A 25,794-nucleotide genomic window follows, 5' to 3' on the forward strand; every position below is an offset into this window, starting at 1 on the left:
GTATAAGTGAGGAAGATATGACATGGCTTCAACAACATATCAACATATCATATTGTGATCAGTCTTTTCCGTGGTTATTTAGTGGGAGGAAGTCCCGTGAGCTCTATAGTAACCATGTTGATCCATCATATAGCACCATGTAAATAGAGAGTGCTTTGTAATATAGCAGAAAGGTTTCTCCATAGAGCAAATCTTGTCTTAAGATGGATGCAATGGGCAAGCTACATCGACACTGACTGGGTCAGGACGTCCTCAGGTCAGGTGATTACACACGCGGGTGTGCGTAGTATATACACATGACCAGCAGGGATACCGGCACTCTGTACGAGTGTTTGGAGATTGGAGAAGGATGTTGGGATACACGCGCGAGCTGGCGTGAAGGTTAGTTAGAGCTCTGTTTCCCATGGTGCATATATATCATCTATTAATGACGGTCATATCTGTTGTTCACAGATTCCGTCTCCATACTCGGCACTGGAAACATTGGTACATATTGGTTTAATCTTTGAGGCGTCTTTCCCTGGTTTGAGCAGCTTGACTGCTCATATAACTATCCCTAATCTGGATGTCATTGGGAGGGTATGGGAAGCTGGACATATCTAAGACCCTTTACGTTGTATTCACTACAAACGTGTATTGAATATGGTCGCCCTATGAACATGCTATATTCAGTGGCGTCGCTAGGGGGTCTGGGGGCGCCAGGGCCCCCCCTGTGAAACCCTGTGCCTCCCCATGTTCCCCCCTACCTAAAACGAGCAGTGACCATGTTCTCCCCTTACTTTTGTCTGTGCCCCCCTACTTTTGTCTTTGGCCCCCTCTGTGCCCCTCCTAAATTTGATTCCTGGCGACGCCACTGGCTATATTCATTGGCTTTCTCAGTACTCTTTCAAACAGCACAGACCAAACTTTGCTGAATATGTAAGAAACACAGACCGTATGCTATATGGAACTCTTGGTAGTTCCTTAGTATAAGGTGGTCAGTTATGTGACATATAGTTTTGGGCAGGACTTGAGCCCAGTATATTTCACATTTGGTTATGTTTTCTGGATCTCTTGCTATATAAACTTGGTTATTAAACAGATATAGATTGGTGCGGTCATCACAATGGTGGTAGTCTGTCTTAATGGAGCCTCACATCACGAGGACAGGTGGTGGTTTATTGGCACATGAAGTGTATTTAGAATTGGGGACTTGGATCACGATGTAGCAGGAGAATTAGACCGTAACCAATGGTAGGGTGATCGCTAGGGTTAACTTAATGATGAATTATGTAAGACATGTTTTCAATGTAAGAATTGTACAATATGGGATGCTAGATATACTGTGGGTCTATGTTTATGTTTACAGTTTAAGCTCCTGAAGAAGGGGAAAAGGTCCCCGAAACACATAGAGCAACTGAAGAATAAGGAAGTGTTGAACATAGATCTTCTGGAACATGGATTATTGTCAGAGGAATCGAATAAACATGCATATGAATGGGACTGAATATGTGTGAGCTGATTATTCAGCCTTATGGTGTGCAGGGGACGGCAGTGTCCACAAATGGGCCACCATTGTTGTATATCATTGAGTCAGGCACCACTTCCATCTGGAGCAGGCAGTCCGCCTGTCACCCAGCTGCTTCTCTAGTACTGCTGCACAGGTAAGGCCACGCAGGTCTGGCGTGCCCTATGGGGCCCTCTGGAGATTTCCCGGTAGGCCTCTACACCCTGGACCTCTTCTATGTGGTAACCTGTATTATTTTCACATTTTCTCATAGGAAAAGGGTCGGGACTGCTGAAAATGTGCAATATGGGGCCACTTTTAAAATTATTTCCAGGGACTCTTTTGGTCCCCAGTCCACCCCAGAGGCCAAGAATGCCTATGACCGCCTTTTGGATATGCCCGGTCAATCGAGAGTTCTACTTCTGTGTACTGAATAGGAATGGATTATGCAGGCCTCATATTGAATAGCGGAACTGCACCGAGACGTTGCCAAAGTAGTGAAACCTTCCACCCTAAAAATATAATCCTATCCAGCTCCAGGACAACCGGGAATGCACAGTTCCTTGGTCAAAGTCAGACAAATCAGCAAATTCCAGGAGGTGGAGGTGGCTGTATTTGTGATCGTTCCATGTAGGAGGAAGTAGGTTATGAGAGTGAAGGTGCCCCTTTCTAGAATTGGGCTGGCTTAAAGTAACCCTCATGAGTGTGGTTGTCTCGAAATGAAACATGAAGGCATGGTATACGCCTCCTAAAGTTGCCAGGATGGGTGTTCGCTTGGTGAATGGATGTGCCTCCACACCACTTCCTACGTACTTCCTGTTCACAGGTAGTACTGTTCACTACAATGACCAGCATGCAGTATTCCCTGTATCTCTGGTTTGCTTGTAACTTTGGTCATTAAAAGAGCCGCATGAAAGGATCCCTTGCTCTCAGTTCATGGGTTGTTTATGTTCACAGCAATGACTAGCATGAAAAATGTTCTTTACCTCAGTGCCCTCTAATTTAGATGGCATTTCAATTTGCACACGTTTGAGTAAATGTTCCTTTCTTTCCTTCGCCGGTAATATCACAGGTACCTTTTCTTTTAGTAAGAGGCCATTTCAACTTTCAACAGTTTCCCCTTTATGGAAATACTATCTCCTCCCCCTTTCCTAGAAACAGCACCTGTTCCTTCTCGGTTAGAAGGCATTTCACCTGGCAACAGTTAATGTTACTGCACTGTTTCAGGACGGCTGCTTCTCTTTACTCCCGATTCTGTTCTGCTTTTCATGATCTCGTCGCCTCGGCCGCATACCACAGCTTCTCCTCTCCACTAACACGAGGGTTGGGCTCCATGACTGTTGTCTCCTATTCTGTTTGAGCTTCTTGTGTCGCCACTCCTCGTCTCTTTGCACAAATTGTCGCACCTGACCCTCCCAACAGGTGACTCTGCTCCAGTTGCCTTGCAACTCGTTCCCCTGGTCTCTGCGCACAGAGCTGTTGTTAGCACAGGGAGATCGTTACTGCCCTCCCATCAGCCAATCAGAATGTTGAGAGTGCAGTCAATAACTACTGGGCCTGATTTCCAAAAGCGTTTTACAATGGTGCAATCCCATTGAAAAACACATTGTAAATCAGACCTCTGTCTTCAAAAGCGAAAAGGGAAACCACAATGCGATTTCCTGGCAAGATATTTGTTTAACAAGACACTTGCCCTCTAAGAGAAACTTTTTTGCTGCAACCAGGGCCAGCCTTTGCACCCCAGGTAATGCAGGGAGTGAGTGGGGGCACATTTTTCAGTAGGTGCCGATGCGAAAACATCAGCTCCATACTGATATTAAATGCGCTCCGCTCCCAAGAGTGGGGCGCATTTAATTTCAATAGGGCACCTGCCGCGCCTTCTGCCACCATGCCAGCTCGGGGAGACCTTGAAAGACTAATGGTACCTCGGGCGTTCGCCCTAGCGGCCCTGCACTAAGGCCGGCCCGGGTTGCAACATCCCATTTAACACAAAAAAAGAGAACGCTAAAACATGCAAAATACTTTCACTTTATTATAGAGAAAGCTTTTACTTTTACATGACACCTAATGCATGCTCATGTTAAACCCACTCCAATATAACCAGGTTTGCAATTTAAATGCTTAACTTATGAAGACAAGCTTATTTAAATGTACTAACTCAGTGTGTCTATTTACTTTGCTCACTATTAAAGTAACGTTTTTACTTCACCACGAAAATTCCAAAACTTGTATATCTGTTCCCACTATGTGCTAATAACCACATACACCCCGGGAGGGGTCCTTATCACTTGGATAATGACCCACCCCCAGGTTATGGCCCAATAGCCAGCTTCCTTGTTGTGGTACACACCAGGATTGATATTCCTTCTCACAGCACCCCGAAGCCTCTCTATCCACCAAGGTCTGTCTGTACGCTGACTTGAGACATTGGCCACCCCTCTCAATCCGCACTGCAGTTCTCCCAAAGCTCTTCCCTATTCGAGTGTCTTTTCTCTTCCTTCATTGCCCTTTTTCTGATTCTGTTGATTTGGATCATACGGTTGTGGAGGGGGCAAAAAGACTCAGTTCGAATCTATGATGCCTTACTGGTACTTCGTCACATAAGATCAAGGACCTGATTCAGAGCTCAGGGGCCTGATTCAGTTATACTGTGGAAATACAACATTCTCCGCTCCATTTTCCAGCACCATCATTTTGAGGAGGGTGGAAGTATTGGAGGGGAGATGTTGTGCTTTCCAGCAGCAAAAGCTGCTAAAATCACACATTGTGGGGGAAACATGTGACATTGCGAGCATGTCTTAATAGACTGCCAATTTTCTAGTTTAAGAAAGGTTTCTTAAACTTTCAGCTATCTAGAAAAGTGGTGCTGCAGTCTAAGAAATTGATTGTTTATGAAGGGAAAAAGTGTCCTGTGTCGTTTAAAGGTACTGTATTTCTACTGCTTTTTTTGTCGTGCTAAACCAATGCTGCTGTGGAGAGAATCCCCTCCACGTGGCTGTCCGGGTTGTTATCAAGCCATAGATCAGGCATCCTGCAAAAGCCGAAGTGTTCAGGTCTCTGCACCACATTCGTTCTTCATCAGAATATTGTGTTTGTAAGTAAAGTGTTCCTGCTTTATGGATGAATACTGTCTTACGTTTGCACGCATCTCAGAATCAGGCCATAAGACTCTAAGAAAAAGAGACGAGGAAGTAGTTTACCACAGAAAGCGAAAAAGCCATATTATTAACTGAACTTTGTATACTTTTCAAAGAGCTTTTTTCAAAGCAATTTCTTTGAATTGTCTTCAGCAATGGAACATTGCATTTTTTGTGCCAAGCAGCATTTCAGCATGATTCACGCGTTGGCATGCCATTAATCAGAGCCTATTGTTGATAAAGGGTAGGCACAGTGTGAATGAGCGGAAAGAGGGAAAGACTGGAGGAGGCGTTAGAAATGCTTTATGAAAAGCTAGAGCACTGCTATTGGGGTACTGAATTCACCCCTTCTTTGGCAATGCTGGCGAGAGCGCTGCGGTGCAAGGTGTCAGGTTAAGGAGCATGATCATATTATACACACACACACACACACACACACACACACACACACGTGTTTGCACTTAATGTGCCTCATTATGACTTGTGCGGAATGGGTTTAACAGCGTGCCGGCGAAGTTAAACCCACTCCGCACTATTACGAGGTCCCCTCGCGAGATCCGCTCTGGTCGTCTGGTTTTTCTAGACATCCATAGCGGGTCCCGCGAGGGGACCAGGGAGCTAACAACGGGCCCGTTGTTAGCTCCTGGCTCAATGGGAATGGGGAAGGACCGGGCCCAGGTTCCCTGAAGGAGGAAATACCGGGCCCTCCATACTCGGAATGGCCCGGTATTTCCCCAGTAAGGGAACCCGGACCCGGACACGATTTTGGAGGCTGAGGCCCTATGACTACACATTCCATAGAATGCACTGTTTCAGCTAGCTGGAGGTATACTTTGAAGACATTCAAGGCGGTGACGAAGGGCACCTGGAGCCATCTATCGATGAAGGATGACCTTCCTTTGCCAGCACTGGACATACATCAATAATCAAACCTTGGAATGTAATTATGCTGGAAGCACAGGCATTTACCAGGATTACTTCGTGCCACTGAACAGAAGAAGATATCTGCCCCCAAAATAGAAGTGCAGTCAGACAGCATACACTATATGATTATTGCAGCCTGGCCTTGGTTTCATGTAGCTCCCCGTGGTGCATTCCTAACACCCACCCTTTTAACATTTGTACCTTAAATGCTGATTTTTTAAAACATTTTTCCTAAGGATTTAAAAAACATGAACTCACAGCAGTGATTTGTGGATTGCCTCTGCACCGTACTGTCAAATGAAATTACATGTCAGATGATATAGAAATAAAGCATAACGGGTACCCATGTGTTCTGTAACCGTAGAGTGACAGTTTGAGGATCTGGTGTTAGTGTGTCTCTTGGTTTCTTGATGTATCATGTCAGCGTGTATAGAAATGAAGCATAACGGGTACCCATGTGTTCTGTAACCGTAGAATGACAGTTTGAGGATCTGGTGTTAGTGTGTCCCTCATGCCATTATTGGTCAATAATACACACTTACCAGTTATGTACCTCTTCTCTAGCTGTCAAAAACAGTAGTCTTTAAAAAGTAAGCACTTCCCTTGATATTTACTATATTCCCAGAATGAGGGCTGCAAATAGTGCACAACATGGCAGTACCGTCTGCTGAAGGGGTGACAGCAGAATAACGCAGGGCTGCATCACGTATGTCAGACCTGTGTTTGAGTATTCCCCAGCCCTTTTGGCCTTCCTGGAGCTATGAAGACCAAAACATTCCCAGGAGGAACTTATCTAAACAGAGTTCACCAGTTGTACAGGCCTACAAATGCCACCATTCCATAAACAAGGAACCCATCACAGTTATGGCGAGGTAAGCGTTCTCAACATGTACCACATGGCATGATACATGGCATGACTTTAAAACCGTGCAGTTCTAAATCTTGATATATATATTTTTGTAAGTTCTCCTAGTCTCCCAGACAGCCTAGTGTGGCCATGCGGTGTCTGGGAGCATTCTAGCCTCGCAGAGGGTGGGCCTCCTCCACGCTGCAGTTTTATCGCATGTAGGATGGGTTCAGGCATTCCACAGCTGCCTGCTGATCCGAGAAACGTGTGTATTAAACAACATCACATTGTATTACTAAATTTAAAGGTGATTTGTCTACTAACTACACATACGGTGCATATACTATGCAAATGACGGATCTTCGAAATCTGGGAAAATTCCTGTGTTCACGCGAGTCGAGAAGTAATTCACACACTGAAGTGGCACCAGGGGTGCACCACCTGCTTTGCTGGCGGGTCGGCTGTAATCTTCAAGCCTTCAGTGGTGGGCTAAACTAAGGATGCTGCAGGCTTTTTGCACCAGAAAAATGTCAAAATGAAGAGGGAGAAGAGGCACATTCTGAAATGTACTGATTGACTATATTGCTCTGTTTCTTTTTTTTTCCTGAGAAAATCCTGTAAAATGTATTTAACAGGAACACAATGAAAAGATAAACTGTTTGTTAGAGGAAAGTACGTAAGGCCAGTGGTTAACAAGAGGATGCTGCCAAAATAACCTCTAAGCTTGAGGAGTACTCTTCGCCTGTGTTTGTGTTTTATGTTGGGAGGCTTTAAAAAAAATGACATTGCAGTTTCACCCCTCGAATACCATGTTCCATGTGAACTATGTGTCATGCTGTATCATAGCTACAATACCAAAAATAAAATGCAATCATGTGAAAAAGAAAAAGACACTGACATTTAAATGTCAAGTTGGCAACCACTTGCATTTCTCCTTTTGTCTACAATTCAAGGCCTAATTGCTTTTTCATGGTACAAATTAAGCAATCTTTTTGTTTTACTTGCTTTGGTCATTTTTTCCTCTTAGATGTATACAAATAAACGCGAATGAAGGTGTCAGCCTCTTATTTCTGTGCTGCTGTGTTTGCTCTGTAATGATAACAGAGGAAATGACCTCCCAATGGCTGCACCTTCTTCTGGAACTCCTCTGGCCTGGAGGGCCATGAATCCTGATGTGAAGGGCCGCATCTGCCCTGCGGGCGGTATGCTGTGCACCCTTGCTCTAGACAAACAGCTCTTTCTATGAGCTTGATGAAACCCGTTTTCCTCTTTTCTTCATTCTGATGATTACTGTGTGAAAATAACACTTTATTTTTGCGCTGTGTGCCTTCTAGGTGTGAAGACTTTAAATGTTTTAAACCTCATGTTGCATTATACATACAAATTAAAAATATATAGTTTATGCATATCAACATTCAGAAATAAATAGTTTTAAACCCGTGCCATAAACGATACAATGTGCTACATGTTGAGAACTCCCTTCTCCTTCTAACTGGGATGATCCCCTTGCTTATGGACGGATGGATGAAAAGGGATGAGACACAGACCCACGCTTGCCAGGCGTGGTTCCTTATGCACACTTGCTATGAAATCCTATAATGGACCACTTCAACTATACAATTCAGAGGATGTGAGCCCGCGTCCTTCTCATCCCAGATTAAAACCCGTTACCTGCAGGTCACACACAGATTGCTGTAGGAGGGGCATTAACTAGTGGTAACAATGTACAGGCAGCTGTACTACAGGCTCATTTGAGCAGTAGGAGCTTTGCTTTGCAGAAGAAACCCGCAGTAAAACCCATCTGTGCTCAGTCTAGATGCTGATGGCTCTGTCCTGTTTCTAGTCTGTTTAGTTTTTTTTCAGGGCTGAGAAGACACCCCCGGCAGTCGGTGCCCTTAATGAAAAAAATCTAACTTAACATACCCCTATCACTAAAGTGTTCCATGAAAACACCCACCACACTTCACATTGCGGTCGCTGCTAATGTGTATGCCCTTTATAAAGACCAGGCAGTCTCTACAGTACAGTTAAGGTGCAATGACTGGAACAGTAACTGAGACTCGGACAGGGAAATACAAAAAAGTGCATTGCCATATTAGCCCAGTTTTGAAGAACATCACCACGTTTCTAGTTTTGACACCTGGTATTGGACTAAGAATATTATGATGTGATGGAAAAAGCCTTTGCTTTTTCTGTCTTTGAGACTTTCCAAAGCTAATGCATTTCCATCGCAGCATAATATTCACAGTTAGTCCAGTACAAAAAATGGATTGAAAGTATAATGCTACTGGATTTTTCCAAGTATTTAAATGCTCTTTAAATGCAGGAAATCCAGGTGTATTCAGTGGATTGCATTTGGCTTATATTTTGGTTAATGCACCCAAAATATGTTAATTAGCAATCCTTAGTGGTAAAAATCCAAAAGCAATGCACTCCCAAAACAATCTGCTAGCTAAAAATCCAAAATCAATGCACTGCCCAAACAATCCACTAGAAATCCAAAAGCAATGCACTGCCCAAACAATCCACTAGAAATCCAAAAGCAATGCACTGCCCAAACAATCCACAGAAAATCCAAAAGCAATGCAATCCCCAAACAATCCACAGAAAATCCCAACGCAATGCAATCCTTAGATAGTCCACTAAAAATCCAAAAGCAATGCACTGCCCAAACAATCCACTAAAAATCCAAAAGCAATGCACTGCCCAAACAATCCACTAAAAATCCAAAAGCAATCCACTGCCCAAACAATCCACAGAAAATCCAAAAGCAATGCAATCCCCAAACAATCCACAGAAAATCCCAACGCAATGCAATCCTTAGATAATCCACTAAAAATCCAAAAGCAATGCACTGCCCAAACAATCCACTAAAAATCCAAAAGCAATGCACTGCCCAAACAATCTGCAAAAAATCCAAAAGCAACACAATCCCTAAATAATCCACTAAAAATTCAAAAGCAATGCACTGCACAAACAATCCACTAAAAATCCCAACGCAATGCAATCCTTAGATAATCCACTAAATCCAAAAGCAATGCACTGCCCAAATGATCCACAAAAAATCCAAAAGCAATGCAATCCCTAAATTATCCACAGAAAATCCAAAAGCAATGCAAGTCCCAAACAATCCACAGCAAATCCAAAAGCAATGCACTCCCCAAACAATCCACAGAAAATCCAAAAGCAATGCAATCCCCAAATGATCCACTAAAAATCCAAAAGCAATGCACTCCCCAAACAATCCGCTAAACATCCAAAAGCAATGCACTCCCCAAACAATCCACTAAAAATCCAAAAGCAATGCAATGCCTAAATAATCCACTAAAAATCCAAAAGCAATGCACTGCCTAAACAATCCGCAAAAAATCCAAAAGCAAGGCAATCCCTAAACAATCTGTTTAAAAAGGCAGTGCAATTCCAAAATATGCCTATAAAAATGTGTAAGCAAAGCAATCCCCAAATAATACTTTAAGAATATATAGACATTGGTCCTCACAACAAGGTCAGCGGTAACTCACCGGTGATACCGGTGGGTAGCCACTGACCCCGTAACACCGTTTTGCCACCTGATATCCCAGTGCCGCCGGGATGTCAGGTGGCAGAAAGTGTAAGTCCCCATTCCCGTGCAGTTCCATAGGACTCCACGGTAATGGGGACACAGAAGCACTGACACCTTTACTAATGGTGCCAATGCTTCTGTGAAAACCATGCCTGCAGGGGCTGGTACTCCCGGCAGGTCTTCTGGGAGCACTGGTCCCTGCAGGCATTCTCATAGTCTGGCGGTCCAGAAAGGGTGCCAGTATGTTGTGGGCTGCCAGACTTGTAATGAGGCCCATTGTGTTGGCAAATGCACGGGAAAAATGGGACAATTTATTGTAGGAATTTGAGTCCGAAAACAATGTTAACTATAACTCTCCCCAAACCCCTTCAAAAGTGAATTGGACCTGAAAATTAGCAAAAAGATAATGGATAGGATCACTGTGGCTTGCTGCCCATTTCAAAGAGTTTATTTTGAATTGTTTTTAGAATAATGTCCCCATTAGAACCACAGTGATTACTCTCATTGGGTGTTAGTAGTCATTTGGGTAAAAGAGCCATGAAAGCCAAGCAAGGTTAATCGGATGCTATCTAAATTTAAAAAAGGACAACTGTTTCTTTTTTACATTAGTATTTATTAAGAGCGGCACAATATGTGCGACTGTGTACATAGCAGAAAAGCATAAATGTAGCAATGTGCCAGAACTGGGGGCTTTACCATTTGTAGACATGCATGGATAGACAAAAAAACTAAAATAACTGAAGGTTAGAGCGTGTGGTAAGCACGAACCTCTAGGTAACGCAATTCATTCCCACATCGGAATGGGAGGAAAGAAGCCCAGAACCTGTCAAATGAGGGGAGGGTTAGGAGAAATAGAACACCACCGTCAGTGCCGGGAGCAGGGCGGGGTCAGAGAACCAACCCAGTGAGCAAGGTAGAGGGGACCCAGAACAAGGCATGGGATCAAGGGAGTCAGGTGGGGACCCAACCCAGTGATCAATGGAGTCAGATGGGGACCCAGCCCAGGTAGCAACAGCGAGGGGGAACCCAGATCCAGCCAGGCAGTCAGATGGGGACCCAGGCCCAGCCCAGAGAGCAACGGAGTCAGGTGGGGACACAGCCCAGGGAGCAACAGCGAGGGGGGACCCAGAAACAGCGATGGAGTCAGATGGGACCCAGGCCAAGCCCAGAGAGAAAAGGAGTCACCAGGGGTGCACCACCTGCTTTGCTGGCGGGTCGGCTGTAATCTTCAAGCCTTCAGTGGTGGGCTAAACTAAGGATGCTGCAGGCTTTTTGCACCAGAAAAATGTCAAAATGAAGAGGGACCCAGAACCAGCCAGGGAGCCAGATGTAGGCACAGACCTGCCCAGGGAGCAAATGAGTCAGGTGAGACCCGGGACAGGGACCAACAGTGAGGGGGAACCCAGAATTAGCCAGCGAGTCGGAAGGGGGCCCAGCCCAGAGAGCAAAGGAGGCAGATGCGGCCCCAGCTCAGGGAGCAACAGAAGGGGGAACCCAGAACCAGCCATGGACTCAGGTGGGGACCCAGGACAAGGCCAGAAAGCAAAGGAATCAGGTGGGGACCAAGCCCAGGGAGCAACAGAAAGGGGGAACCCAGAACCAGCCAGGGAGTCAGATGGGCATCCAGCCCAGTGAGCAAAGTAGCCAGGTGGGGGCTCAGAACCAACCAGGGAGTCAGATGGCGACCCAGACACAGCCTAGAGCGCAAGGGCATCAGGTGGAGACCCAGCCCAAGGTGCAACAGGGAGGGGGAACCCAGAACTAGCCAGCAAGTCTGATGGGGGATCAGCCCAGAGAGCAAAGGATTCAGGTGGGCACAGATAACCTGACAGGGAGCTAGATGGGGGCCCAGGCCCAGCCCAGAGAGCAAAGGAGTTGGGTGGGGATCCATTTTAGGGAGCAGCAGTGAAGGAGAACCCAGAACTAGCCAGCGAGTCTGAAGGGGGCCTAGCCCAGAGAGCGAAGTAGTCAAGTGGGGACCCAGAACCAGCCAGGGAGTCAGATGGGGACCCAGCCCAAAGAACAAATGAGTTAGGTCGATACCCACCCCAGTGTGCAACAGTGAGGGGGAGCCCAGAACCAGCTAGGGATTATAAATAACAAAATAATTAAGCCATGGAGTCAAGTGGGGACCCAGGCCAAACCCAGAGAGCAAAGGAGTCAGGTGGGGACCCAACCCAGGGAGCAACAGTGAGGGGCAACCCATACCAATGAAGGGAGTCAGATGGGTATCCAGCCCTGTGTGCAAGGGAGCCAGGTGGGGGCCCAGAACCGGCCAGGGAGTCAGATGGGGACCCAGGCCCAGCCCAGAGAAAAAGGGAGTCAGGTGAGGACCCAACCCATGGAGCAACAGTGACAGGGAATCCAGAACCAGCCAGTGAGTCCGAAGGGAGCTCAGCCCAGAGAGCAAAGGAGTCAGGTGAGGACCCAGAACCAGCCAGGGAGCCAGATAGGGCCCAGACCCAGCCCAGAGAGCACATTAGTCAGGTGGGGGCCCGGTAGAGGGAGCAGCAGCGAGGGGGAACCCAGAACCAGCCAGTGTGTCCGAAGGGGACCCAGCCCAGAGAGCAAAGGAGCCAGGTGGGGATCCAGAACCAGCAGGGAGCCAGATAGGGCCCAGACCCAGCCCAGAGAGCACATTAGTCAGGTGGGGGCCCGGTAGAGGGAGCAGCAGCGAGGGGGGACCCAGAACCAGCCAGTGTGTCCGAAGGGGACCCAGCCCAGAGAGCAAAGGAGTCAGGTGGGGACACAGAACCTGCCAGGGAGTCTGATGATATGATATGATAAGTAATTTATAACGCACCTGTACACAAGTGTTTCTGGGCCCAGACCCAGTCCGGAGAGCAAAGGATTCAGGTGGGGACCCAGCTCCAGGCGCAAGAGTGAGGGGGAACTCAGAACCAGCTAGGGAGATAAATTGCAGACTTTCAAAGGAAAGTCTCTTTAATAATGGAATACCTCCTCCTGCTCTCCCCTCACAACATTTTCCAAGCTAAAAATGTATCGGGCATATTTTTAAGCCTGTGTTTAAACATTTTTCAACTAAACCAACTCAGTTGCCTTCTGTGGTTTCCAATTGTTTTGCGCAGTGTTTTTGGTTCTCTGCTCAGGGAAAGTACAGCAAAAAAACTATCACCTTTGATTTAACATGGATAATTCTGAAATGTAAAAAAAGAACACATTCTGTACATCATGTCCTTTTTGTTAGAGGGACCGGGCTGTAGAGCTGCATCATAATGATGCTATGTTAGGTTATTAATATAATTAGCCTGTTCTAGTTTATTTACACAGTTTTTAGCACAGTAAGTGTTCATTTCAGAGAATCATATGTACTCAAGTCTATCAATGCAGGGAGAGCGTCTGCATTGCCTGATTTTGGAACTGTAGCTTTACTTAAAAACACAGGTCTCTGCAACAAGAATTTAACACTCTCAGCTATCTTTTGAACCATTGTGGCCCGCAAACCTATCAATATGCATTTCAACTTAGGTTATTGTACCAAAATATATGAACACACAATACCAGTTGTGCTATAGTGAAGCCACTGTAGGTACTATATTGAACACAGACCACAATACAAATGTAATTGATAGGATGCAGAGGTCATTGACATCCAGGAAATAGGCCATTATACAATATCAGGAGGGAGTGGAGGAAGAAGTGGGGTCATAAAGAGATCTCATGACTTTGAAGAAGGGTGTGCTCCCAAATTGGCAGATGTTCATACTGTTTAGCAAATTCTTGCCCACTCACCAACTCCTCTGTCCACTCTCCCCTGCCTACTCTTTTGCCCGCTGCCAACTCTATCCCTCCTACTCTCTCCTGTCTACTGCACATTCTCCCAACTACTCTGCCCAATTTCCCACCCTCGTGCCCACTTACTTGACCCCTCTCACACTCTCTTTTTCCCACTTCTGCCAACTCCCCGCTCACTCACTATCCCACTTGCCTGCCCACTAGCTTTCCTGTCTTTCCGCTCACCCTGCTGTCAACTCTCCCGCGCCCATGTTGCCATCTTCCTCCTGACCAACCACTCACTTCGTTCTATTTGTCTGCCTGTCCACTCACCTGCCTGCCCACTCTACCACCTTTCCTGCATTCCCATCATAGTTCCTGCTGCTGGGACCGCCAATACGGAGAACCTGTAAGCTAACTCTCGTTAAAATAAAGCAGCTGCGGCATGTTAATCATCCACCAAAATGGTGTGGCTGTGAATTATTGTGGGGGGAGAAGGGACTGTGTGGTTAGGAAGGCAACCTGGAAAGGAGGGGGTCGGGGCGGCCAAGTGTGGGTTGTCCCCACCATGCGTCCGAGGACGTGCTGAGTTCCAACAACAAAGTAGACCTGACTACATTTGAAAGGCAAAACCCTGGAGATCTACCTCACCGGACACCACGTCCACAAGGTGTGAGACTCTGCCCACCCACCCCGCCTCAATAAACACTACCTCTGTGAATTGCAGCTTTAAGTGGAGAAACTCTATAGTACTGGTTTATCATCTGGCACCCATACTTATCTCACTCTGTCACAAGCCCCTGGCCTCACACAGCAGCAGCGAGCAGGACACACACTGCAGATCATCATCAGATGCGCTTGTGTCGGCCTCCGCTGAGGCCAGATCGATGATGGATCATGATGGAGGAGCTCAGTCAGCAGTACAGACAGGGCCTGAGACTGCCAGGGCAGGCGGCACCACGGATACACACAGATAGGGTAGGGCAGCAGCAACTTTATGAAGAAGAGACTCAGCAGATGGCAGGGTTGGCGCCAGCACAGATGTCAGTCCAATCGATCGCAGAGCAGGGTGAGGGGGCCTGAAGCACGGGAGTCTGATGCTGGCAAAGTAACTTCACTGCGACTACGACCGGTCCCATATAGGGACTGGGAACCCCAAATCTGTGCCATTACTGTGTCTCCGCCCATGCCTCCACCCGATTGGCTACTCAGGGATGTCATTTCACCAAATTGGCAGGGTTAGCGGAAGTGAAATCACACGACCCTTGACCCCTGGTGACATCACAGGAAGTGATGTCATTTGACCCCCACCCCGAAGTGATATCGCGGGATGCGATGGAACGCGACCTTTCACCGTTAACAAAACAGGAAGTGCTATCACATAGCATTGTACACTACAAAAAATATGATTACGATATCGCTATAATGTGTATCGTTAAGATCAGTGTATATAGGCCCAAATTACCAAATTACTGTGAATGCAAGCAGACGTCCATGACCAAATGATAATGATGTGTTATTATATTGCACTTACGCTTAAGTGCTTTATATAGAAATAATATACACCCAATATCACCCAACCTATGTTGGTACTCATTGATCGACCTCAGAAGGATGAAAGGCTGAGTTGAGGCGTTTAAGAACAGACTAAATCAGTGACTCACCCCCTGAAGTGTGCCTGAAATAAACCTTTAATGAGTCTAGCAATTATTGTATAGAATTCCAGAAAGACACATTATTTGGTATTCCTAATCTTCCTTATTTAGGGTCAGTGCTGAAAGTGTTAGGTGTCACTCCTTTTCTTCTTTTTGTTATTTTTGTTAAGGGGCCTTAAAAAGAAAGCCAGCCACTCCAGAACTAAAGAGCCACATGGTTCTGGCCACAGCCCATGAGCTTACATTACAAAAAAAAAGCAAAAAAAAAAACTTTTCTTTTTTTCTTCTTTTTTTTTCTCGAGAGGTCACAGGGGTGACCACAAAGGTCGCAAGGGAGACCTCAGAGGTCGGAGTTGCGACCTCTGGCGACCCCTAAATGACGCCCATGTGGCTACTAGTGGTCTTTTGTAGCCAATGTATGGAGGCATGGACGCAGCCACAGCAATTCTCAGCCTGCCGGTGGAAAACCTGGACACTGCACGCTCATCCCCAGAGAAGAGCGTAAAACCCGGAGTCTCCAGGCTAAACCCAGAGTCTAGGCAGGTCTGCAACAAAGGTAGCCCATCTGCCTCATAAATGAAGTAAACTTTTATGAGTCCCGAGAAACAAGGAGCTCCCCAGCGTGCGCGGCAATAGCCTCACTTTCACATAAATAGGCCTAAAAGGTGTGCACTCCCCCCATACCTTACTGTGGCTTATTTATCAAGTTTTTCTTTACCCACAGACCACGGTTGAATCTTCGTGATCTGCAATTGTTGCTTGTGTGGGACAGTGTTGACAGGTCAGAAAGAAAAAAATAAGCTGAATGCCCTTCCAAAACAAGCCCAAAACAAGCTCTCTCCCTCCCAAATAGCAGAAAAAACAGACGCACACTTAAAACGCGGTGGATTGGTCTCAAAAGTACGAAACAAAACACAGTAGCATAAATATACATAGAGGGAACACAGAGACGGAGCCTCATCGTGAATAGGGCCGTAGCCCATAAATGTGGCAGTAACACTATTACCGCCGCATTTAAGGGTTGGCCCAATCATGATTCGGGTGATAAGTGGGAGTTTTACCTCCAGATTTTTGCCATTAGTGTTACTGGATTGTTTTTTTACTGAGAAACAAGTTGTTAAACATCCACAATAAATCTTCCAACTTAAGTCAAAACAATAGCTGCTGTTAAAAAATCCCAAATAAAGCACACAAAAAATATGAACCTTGAAAACAAAACACAAGTAATCCAAAAAGCGAATTTGGCTTTGGAAGGTATTAAAACTGGAAAAGTTGTTATTGGGTGGAATTACATGTGGGCATGGCGTCTCTCTCTCTCATCTACCATGATAAGGTTGATTATTGAGGAATGAATGCCTATTTTCTGCATTTGTTTTCCAGGAGTGGCATGATGAGCTAGCCAGCATGGCCCAGGACTGGGCAGATCAGTGCACCTTTGAACACGGGCAGCCACACCGAGATCAGCCGCCGTTTGATGACATTGGGCAAAACCTGAACAAATTCATGAGCTCAGACCCAGCCCGCCTTGATTCAGTAAGAAAGCCTTGTGAGTCCTTCCTTTAATAACTGCCTAGATAGATCCTGCATTTCCCTGACTAATGCTGTTGATTGGTTGCAGACGAGAACATGCAAGATATCAATGCCTGCATTTTAACAATGTCCTAACTTCTGTTCAATTTAAAATGTTACATGTGTTGTCAAACAAAAATAAATGGATCCAATGCAGCAAAGTGGTAATGATGTTCATTTGAAGCAGTGCTCTGTAGCTGCCATTTTGGTTTAATAAAAAATATTAAACTATTGAAATATTCAAAAATTATTTTAGTGGGTTGGGTATCCTATCTATGAAGTCCACTGACGAATAATTAAGGGGAAACATCCACTATAATGTACTGCAGATTTGAGGCTCTACAATGCACCAGCATGTTGAGGACTGGCCTCATTACGAGTTTGGCAGTAATTCTGCTGAATGACCAAAAAAATTGGTTACTGCCACTTAGTCCGGTGGGTTAACCATGGGATTACAAATGGTGGTAGGGCAGTGTTTGTACCCATTTTTCAGTCCATAGGTCTCCATGGTGTTTTGTGTGGAATTGCAGTGAGTGGTAATTCTGCCAAATATTGGCTTTAAAGTAAAGAATTTACCTCCAGCATAATGGAGGTAAATCCTCCACTTCAATGACAAACTTGGGATTTGGCGTAGCGGTGAAAACAGCAGTAATTCTGTTAACGTAAAAAAAGTGGTTATTCAACAAAGTCTGGTTGGCATCACCCCAGAAAACTACAAGATCAGAAGGTGATCATAACGTAATCTGTGACTTTGATCGTTATGTTTTTGTTTTCCATGCACTTGTTTGTATGTTGTTACCTCCCCTTTTCCTGCCTTCTACCTACTGCTTTTACGTACATCCATCCACCCAGAGGAACCATTTGCTTTCTGTAGATTGTTCTTATGGCTGCTGGCCCTACTTCATGCTTTATAAAACCACAAAACTAAACAACAAAGAAATTATGTTTAAAAAAGTATTCGAGATTTCTACAAGTTAGACCAGGGAGACTGTGTGAACTGGGGCGATGCATTAGTGGTTCAGAGTAGTAGTGCCTCCTGTTGTATTTTGTATTTTGTTTAGCCTTGCTCTTTGATAGGATTGTAGGTGACATTGTTGGTATGTTCTCCTCAAACACAATCGTCAAACTATCATTGCCACAGCCAGTAGTTCGGCCTTTTCGGAAGCAAACTCCCTCGGCATGCAGGTCACCTCCCTGGTCCCGGGCAGAGAGACCGAGGAGGTGGCCTGCATGGCAGGTGGAGACCAGCAACAAGACAGGACTACAGTGCCCCTAACTCTCACCTCCCTGAACCTCCTTGGTGCTGTTTAGTGTGCACTGGCTGTCGCATGTCTCATACCTTTGTCTCATACCTTCTATCTATAAATGTATCCTTGGCGCCTTCTGGTTGTCGCTAAAGTACCACACAGAAGCTTAAACTAGTTGTGGTGCACTACGAGCCAAAATGAATGGTGGCACTGCAAAGCAAATCTGTGTAGCATCACTAGGTGGTGCTAAAGAGCCACATGCTGTCAGAGGGCTCAAAGAGAAGACACCTGGCTAGGATTGGAAACTTCAGTGCTAATGTAAAGGGACAGGCCAAGTGCATACGGCAGATGAGGGAACAAGGAAGAAGAGTGGAGCAGGAGAAAAACGTAGACTAAGGTGTTGAAGAAGATGTTATGGGAACTATGCACTAGAGAACAATCTAGAATCCCACTACAGCTGTACACAGGTCGCATTTGAGGTGACCCATGGAAACAAGGGACGCTCACTGCCTCTGTGCAGATTGATATAACATATGCTCCCTGTGGTGCTGCCCCTTTAAGGGATGTAGCACGCAGCGGAGTGACGTTGCTCTCCGCCGCTGGCACTATAAATAACCCGAACACTACAGATGTCTGCAGGCTGAGTCTGTGGGGGGGTGTTGGGGGCTCACGGGCATCGCAAGTGGGTGCACAAACAGACCCCCAACAGTGGCGATGAGTCCGTTATGTCGCCCGGGCCCGGCGGTGATGAATGAAACCATTTTTGGAAACAGAGCGGATGAGGAACTTCGTTCGTTCTATGCCGCGGGCCGGGTGTCTACCACGCGGCAGGTGGCCATTTTGCAAATCAGGCAGTGGATGATCACGGTGCTCCAGAAGGGCCCGTGAATGCCATCCAGGCCCAATTTTTGGATACAATGATAGCAGGCAGCGTTCTCTGCCCACACATGTCCACATTTTGAAGTTTTATTTCATTTTTGGGCTAATTACACCGAGTGAAGGTGAGGTGCTGGGGAAGAGTGCTGATTCCTGCTTTGTCCCTGGACCTCCCTGACTCCATTTTTGGAACACCCTTGGTGGACTGTGGCCCATTTGCACAGTTCTGCAGCTGGAGATCTTCATCATCATCATCATCATGACTAGCTGCTGAGCTCAAGTCAGATTTCTGGACTGGTGGACTTTGCGGCCTGCAGGCCCCGCTGGAAATCATCATCATCATCAGATCTGGCTGCTGAGCTCAGGTCAGGTTTCTGGACTGGTGTACTTCACGGCCTGGGAGACCTATGCTGGCTGGGTGATTGCGGCCCCTGCTTCTTCTAGCTGGGGTGCCTGTGCGCTTAACCCATGAGTGCAACCGGTGACCAAGACGGTGGACAACCTGTGAACCAACAACTACCTCAAGTTCAGCCTCCACCTGTGGCCCAACCAGTCATTAAACCTGTGCCCCAAGTCATGGCACAAATGCGGGCCCCTGCGGCATTCCAACCAATCCCTGAGTTCGACGTCTCAGGCCCTCCATCCAGTCTGGGGCCTAAATGGAAGCGGTGGGTTGATCGTCTTGACATGTACTTCAGGGCTACCATGGAGACCAACGAGGACAGTAAGGTGGGGATGCTGCTATATGCTGCAGGGCCTGCGATGCAGGAAATATTCGAGTCCTTCCAGACTGCCGATGCCTCTTATGATGCAGCCAAGACAGCTCTCCGCAATCACTTCATCCCCTTGGCCAACGCAGACTATGAGTGCTTTGTGATGTTGTCGGCTTGCCAGAAGGAGGATGAGACTCTGGACACATTTTATGGTCATCTCAAATGCCTGTCTCTGGTGTGTGCGTAGGGTGACCCCGATTATATGATCAGGACCCTCCTGATCCAGGCGTGCTCGTCGGGGAAACTGCGATGACAGGTGCTGAGGGAGCCAGGGACTACCTCGCTCGCATCCTGGGATTGGGGCATTGCCACAAGGTCTCGGAGGTGCATGCATCCAGGATGGAGGCGGGCACACGTCCTGTGAAAATGGAGGAGGTGTGTGCCATGGGGCATGGCAACAGAGGTGCCAGAGACCCTGCGGCAACTTCTGCGACAGGGCCGGTAGAGCTGGAGAAGCATGTCACAAGTGCAGCTATGACCTGCCCCACCCTGCAGAGTGTCCAGCGGTAGGAAGAACCTGTTGGTGGTGCGGCCTTGCTGACCACTATGCACGGGTGTGCAAAGCATCTCTGCCAGTAATGGTGCCCACAGGGCCAGTGCGGTCTGGCTTCCTTCGACAATCTCGCCCGCCCAATGTGGCCCATGTCGACCAACAGGAGGAAGGTGCACAGGCGGACGAGGAAGAGGAAGAAGAAGAGGATAACATCTTCTTTGTGTCGAGTGTGGAGGCTCTCAAGTCGAAAAGCAGTCTCCCGTCTCGCTGCTGGTGGATACAGGTGCGTCTGTCTACGTGATGGCCCGAGTACATTATAATGTTATGGACAGCCACCAAAGCTGGTCACCCCCAGAGCTCGCATATTTACATTCGGAGGGTCTGTACCAATTCCCTTGGACGGGGCGTTTGTGGCCAAGGTGGAGCATGCTGGGTCAAGGATCACAGCAGTATTCTACGTGACACCAGTCAGCACTAACAAGCTGCTGAGATGCGCGGTGGCGGAGGCCCTGGGCATTGTGCGTTTCGCTTACTCTGTGTACCTGGAGGACATTCACTACCTGCTAGACAAATACTCTTGCCTGTTCCAGGGGATAGGACAGATGGCTGGCGATCCGGTAAGGCTGCACTTCGATGAGTCAGTGCAGCCCATCGCTCTGAAACATCGTAGAGTGCCCTTTCACCTGAGAGAACTAGTGGACAATGAACTGGACAATTTAGTCAACCTGGACATCATCGAAAAGGTTGAAGGTCCCACACCGTGGGTTTCCCATATAGTGGTTGCCAGGAACCCAAACAACCCGACTTAGTAAGGATCTGCGTCGATATGAAGCTTCCCAACAAGGCCATACGGAGGGAGCGACACCTAACACCGACCATCAATGACATTATCATGGAGCTACAGTGAGCCTGCTTCTTCTCGAAGCTTGACCTCAGGGCCGTGCCCCTTTAAGGGATGTAGCACGCGGCATAGTGATGTTGCACTCCGCCGCGTGCACTATAAATAAAGGGCGCAGTGCCGGCTGCGTCAGTGCGACCGGGGAGCACAAACACTACAGACGTCTGCAGGCTGCATCTGTGGGGGGGGTGTTGGGGGCTCACAGGCATTGCGAGTGGGGGCACAGACAGACCCCCAACACTCCCCCTGGAAGCTTATGGAAGAGGGGCAGCAAGAGCAGCTTCTGCGTCTGGACTCTAAGGCACAAAGAAGTAGTATACGTACACAAGACAAACCTATGTGGGTTCCGCTGGAACATACAGCAGATGCCTTCTGTGGGGACAGCAATTGACACGCTTTTACATGAAATGCACTATGGACTACAGGCAAGAGAAAACAAAGAAAGGGGAAGATGTTGCCTCCTAGGAGTTAGGTTCCAATGCCTGTACAAATAAATACATAGAGGCACATCAGAGGGCACTATAGAACAATGACCAGACATTAAGAGCCCAGAAGAGAAACCAGGCAGGCAAAGTAGAGAAGAAAGGGTCAAGGCAGCAAGAATTCAGAAATCCTAGAACTAGAAATGAGAAAAACAATAGCAAGGCACTAAAACTAGGCACCTGTGGCAGGGCACTAAATGAAGGGAAGTGCAGCAAGGGATTAGAACAAGGAAACTGAAGTGGCGATGGGTCCATTGCCCCCCTACCAGCGACACATACTGGTAGGCATGCTAGACTGGTTGACAAAGAACTCTCATACATATATCTGCCTTATCCACCACTTTTGGAGATTAGGTACTCAAAGATGAAGGAGTGAAAGTATTTTCGAGTACACTCCCATATCAGTACCTGCTTTAATTGGTGGCCTGCACAGCGTACGCACACGAGGGCGTGCAGGGCCCAGGCCACACGAGGATGTCAGGCTGTACCGGCAGAGAAGTGTGAAATGTGGAGGGGCAGCTTAAAGGCAGCTGTGTTCGGAGCAAGCAAGAGAACGGGGCTGATTTGAGGTTTGGTGCAGGGACACCAACACAAAAGTATTTCGCTTCAAGCTCAGAGTCAAATTGGTTGTGGTGGGGCCAGGCCAGATAGAGGGCCCACTTGAGGGTTCAGGATGAATTGGAAGGAGGCTGCGGGGGGAACTCTGACAAACACAAATTAAATAAAGAAATGTTGGCTTGTTTTGAAGAAAATGTGTTGTGACGATCAGGGTATCATGGCGACCAGGTCGCGATCAGACAATACTTTCCTTTTGAATTGAACACATGTCGAGCAATATAGAAGCAGGATCACTCGAGGTCGATAGGTATGTATAGTGATCCCTTTTTGACGATCAATAGACACGCACTTGATGCCAGGAAGTAGTACGAGGTAACTGACAATCAGTAGGAAGCAACTCAATCTAAATAACTGAAGCAAGATGTAGAGCTGGACTGGAAATGAAGCAGTGGTGTAGGACCCATGCCTAGAACTAACGGAAAATGAACAGACAGACGCAAGAGAAGCAGAGTCTGGTTATTCATGATAAACGACCAGAATATCTGGACCTGAGGAAGTAGTAAAATAATAGAACAGGGAGCAGGAGTTGAGACCGCAAGATCACAACAGGATGAGCAGAGGTTGGAGACTGCAAGGATATAGCAAAAGAAAATCTCTGCTGGAGGCTTATTGGAAGCTAAGAAACAGGGACTGGAGGATGCAGGGACACAACACAGGGGAAAGGAGCAAAGAGACTGGTTGGAGACAGAGAGTAAAGGATAGCACCTCTAGGGCAGGGCTGGAGAAAGTGGAGCAAGGCAGCACAGGATCAGGAGACAATCACTGGCAGGTCAGAATCATCAACAAAGCAGACTGGGGATTTCCGAATGCTGGCCTCTGAAGCAGCAGCTTAATCCTGCAGCTCCTGGGACCTTTCCTTCATGATATATAATTGAAGATAATTAACTCAAAGAAGAAAATTGAAGTGGCAGAGAACCCAATCCCTAAGAAGCCTAAACAGACTTTGGAGATGAGTGACACCCCCAACTCTCAGGACATCCATACTCTTCTACTGCAGGTGGTGCAGGATGTTGGTGAAGTTGAGGCTTCTATGGCTGAACTTAATCTAAAGCTGTCTCAGCTGGACAGCAGGGTCACAGATTTGGGGAAAGGCTCAGTTTCCATGGGCTCAGAAATCGCAGGAAGCTTCAGAGCCTATGACAACCTAAAGGATGAGCTCCCGAAGGAGAAGCAGAAATACCTTGAACTGGATTTAAAGCTGCGAGGTAAAAACCTAATACTGGTGGGGATAGAAGAAATGGCAGAATCCAACAATGACAATTTGATTCCTTTGTGATTTAAGTTTTTAAGGACTGTTTTAATTTTGACTCAATTACTATAAATGATATTGATCATGTTTATAGAGTTGGGAAGACTTTGGGTCCCAGAGCCAGACATATTCTGATTGCTTTTGTAAACATCAGAACAAAGGAAAATCTAATTAAAGCAGCTAGAATGAAGGGCAGCACCAGTTTTAAGGGGAACCCAATATTCCTGTATCCAGACTACCCCAAGGAAACTGCTAATAAGAAGATCCTTTAAAGGAGCTAAAGAGTTGGGCAGGCTTCTGAACATCAAAGTTTACTTGAATAAAACCAATGTCTTGACCCTGAGTTTACCAGATGGGGAAACAACTACTTCTGACCCCAAAGAAGATATGCAGTGGCTGGAACTGTTAAAGGTGGACTCTGCCTTCATATCATAATTGGATCTTTTACTCCCAACTCCTGGCTGATATTTTCTTTTTTATCTTTTAGTGTTTTACTTTTGCATATTTGTTCATCTTTTGTCTGTGATTTAAGCAAAATATCCCCTTAAAATGGCACCTCTGCAACTCAGACGGTTTAACGTTGTATTTTTGTATGTCAACCTCATGCTGCGAGGTGAGCAGGCTCTGTAGTTTACTCTTGCATGATTTCCTGTGTGAAGTATGAAAAGAGGACCTTTGATTTCCCTCTAGCATGTTCCTAGATCAGCTGACTTCAGAGCTCGTATGTGTGGAATGTGGAGTGGCTTTACAGCAAATGCACGAGTCGATTGTTCACTGCAGTCAGATTATGTTCCTCTAGTGTGACGCATACCTTCAGTGCTCCGGATGCCGGATTTTCCAGATACGGTATACGAGTCAGCCACTGTACGTAAGGCTTAGCGCGATCTTTACCTCACCTCTGTTCAGCATTGCGCTGACTTCCTCTCATGGATGACAATGCCAGCAATGGTCAGGTTTGACGTTTAGTTCCTGGAAGCATGAGGCATGTGTTTATTTGCTGTCTAGATCCTGGATTAGTTTATCTGCATTTTTAGATTGCCATGGAAATTTATGATGTAACACGTTTTTCTTCTTGGGTGACGTTGTGCACTGTATCTTATAATGGTGACACAGGCTGTAATACTTATTTGGTGGAAAGACTGTTCCTTGTACTTTGGATTGTAGCAGCAGTAGGAAAAGAACTGTCCAAGAGCCTTCAGACTCTGTGGTGTGGTCAGTACAATTGATGTGAGGCAAAACCTGTCCTTTCACAGAACATCCATGGTGAGCCACTTCAAAGCCAATGAAGCGCAGCAGCAGGTCACACTGAAAAGACGCTGCAGTAAACCTTGGGTGAGGCGGGTTGGCCGGACAGAAACTGTTCAAAGGAGATAGGAGAATGCAGGCCAGATGGAAGCACTCTGGAGGGCATGTGACACGGTCATCAGGTGGCACCTGTTCTGGGCACAGCAATGAGGTGCGGCGAACAGGTGGATGCACCCCCTTATTGCCAGTGTTATGGCGTAGGTTAGGTATCTAGATCTAAATAATACTTGGGATCAAACATGAAGAAAACCTAGGAGCCTAAATATGATGCGGAACTGAACTTTGTTATTCCTTCTCTGTAAACATTTAAAATTCCTCCATGTTTATCACTTCTTCTTTTGTCCTGTTAGGGGTGTTATCATAGGGCTATTACATAATTTTGGTGGTATTTTAGTTTCATGGTAAAATTGGCAGTAAAGTGGCGGTAGTTTAGTATTGTGGTATAAAAGTGGTGAGCAGATTTATAATATTTCCCTATGTGATGAGACAGCCTTTCCCCCTTTGTATTTATATTCTGTCTTAGGGTTGACTGTAAGTACAAATCACTGGACCTTACACTTATAGGAACCTAATAGCACCATCTGTTATGCCGATGATTTATATACGACATCAGCCTACTGTTTTTAACAGTTCTGTTCAGCTTTCAGCATGCACAGCTGAACACACACACACATGCATCACATGTTTTCTAGCTTGCTCTCTGGTCCTCCAACATTTACCTTCACTTTACAGAAGGAAGTAAATGCTTTACCACTGTCAGTTGCACTATGGCACCTTCCTATTATTCCCCTCATTCAAAGTAACCAACAGAGACAAAAAAACAAATTGCAGCCCCACCGCTTCTGTTTTTTTGTGCGATTATTTTCTTTTATGCATGTAGCATTTTGAAATAGATGTTGCAATACATATATTACATACTCAGCACTTTTGTAGAAAAT

At 46.4% G+C, this 25,794-nt stretch overlaps 1 protein-coding gene across 3 annotated transcripts in view; it reads left to right on the top strand.

Moving 5' to 3' along the window:
* Nucleotides 1–25,794, top strand: part of LOC138527863 (cysteine-rich venom protein pseudechetoxin-like) — a 369,308-nt gene that overhangs the window by 154,398 nt on the left and 189,116 nt on the right. For 2 of the 3 annotated variants that reach the window (XM_069639201.1, XM_069639192.1), the window contains exon 2: nucleotides 16,727–16,879. The exons of the other annotated variant lie outside the window; for it this stretch is intronic. In XM_069639201.1, coding sequence (XP_069495302.1) covers nucleotides 16,727–16,879 — 153 coding nt within the window. The remainder of the gene's footprint in view (nucleotides 1–16,726; nucleotides 16,880–25,794) is intronic. 3 annotated transcript variants of the gene reach the window in all.

This window comes from Ambystoma mexicanum, chromosome 1q (genome assembly GCF_040938575.1).
Source record: "Ambystoma mexicanum isolate Mex_15411 chromosome 1q, UKY_AmexF1_1, whole genome shotgun sequence".
NCBI lineage: Eukaryota > Metazoa > Chordata > Amphibia > Caudata > Ambystomatidae > Ambystoma > Ambystoma mexicanum.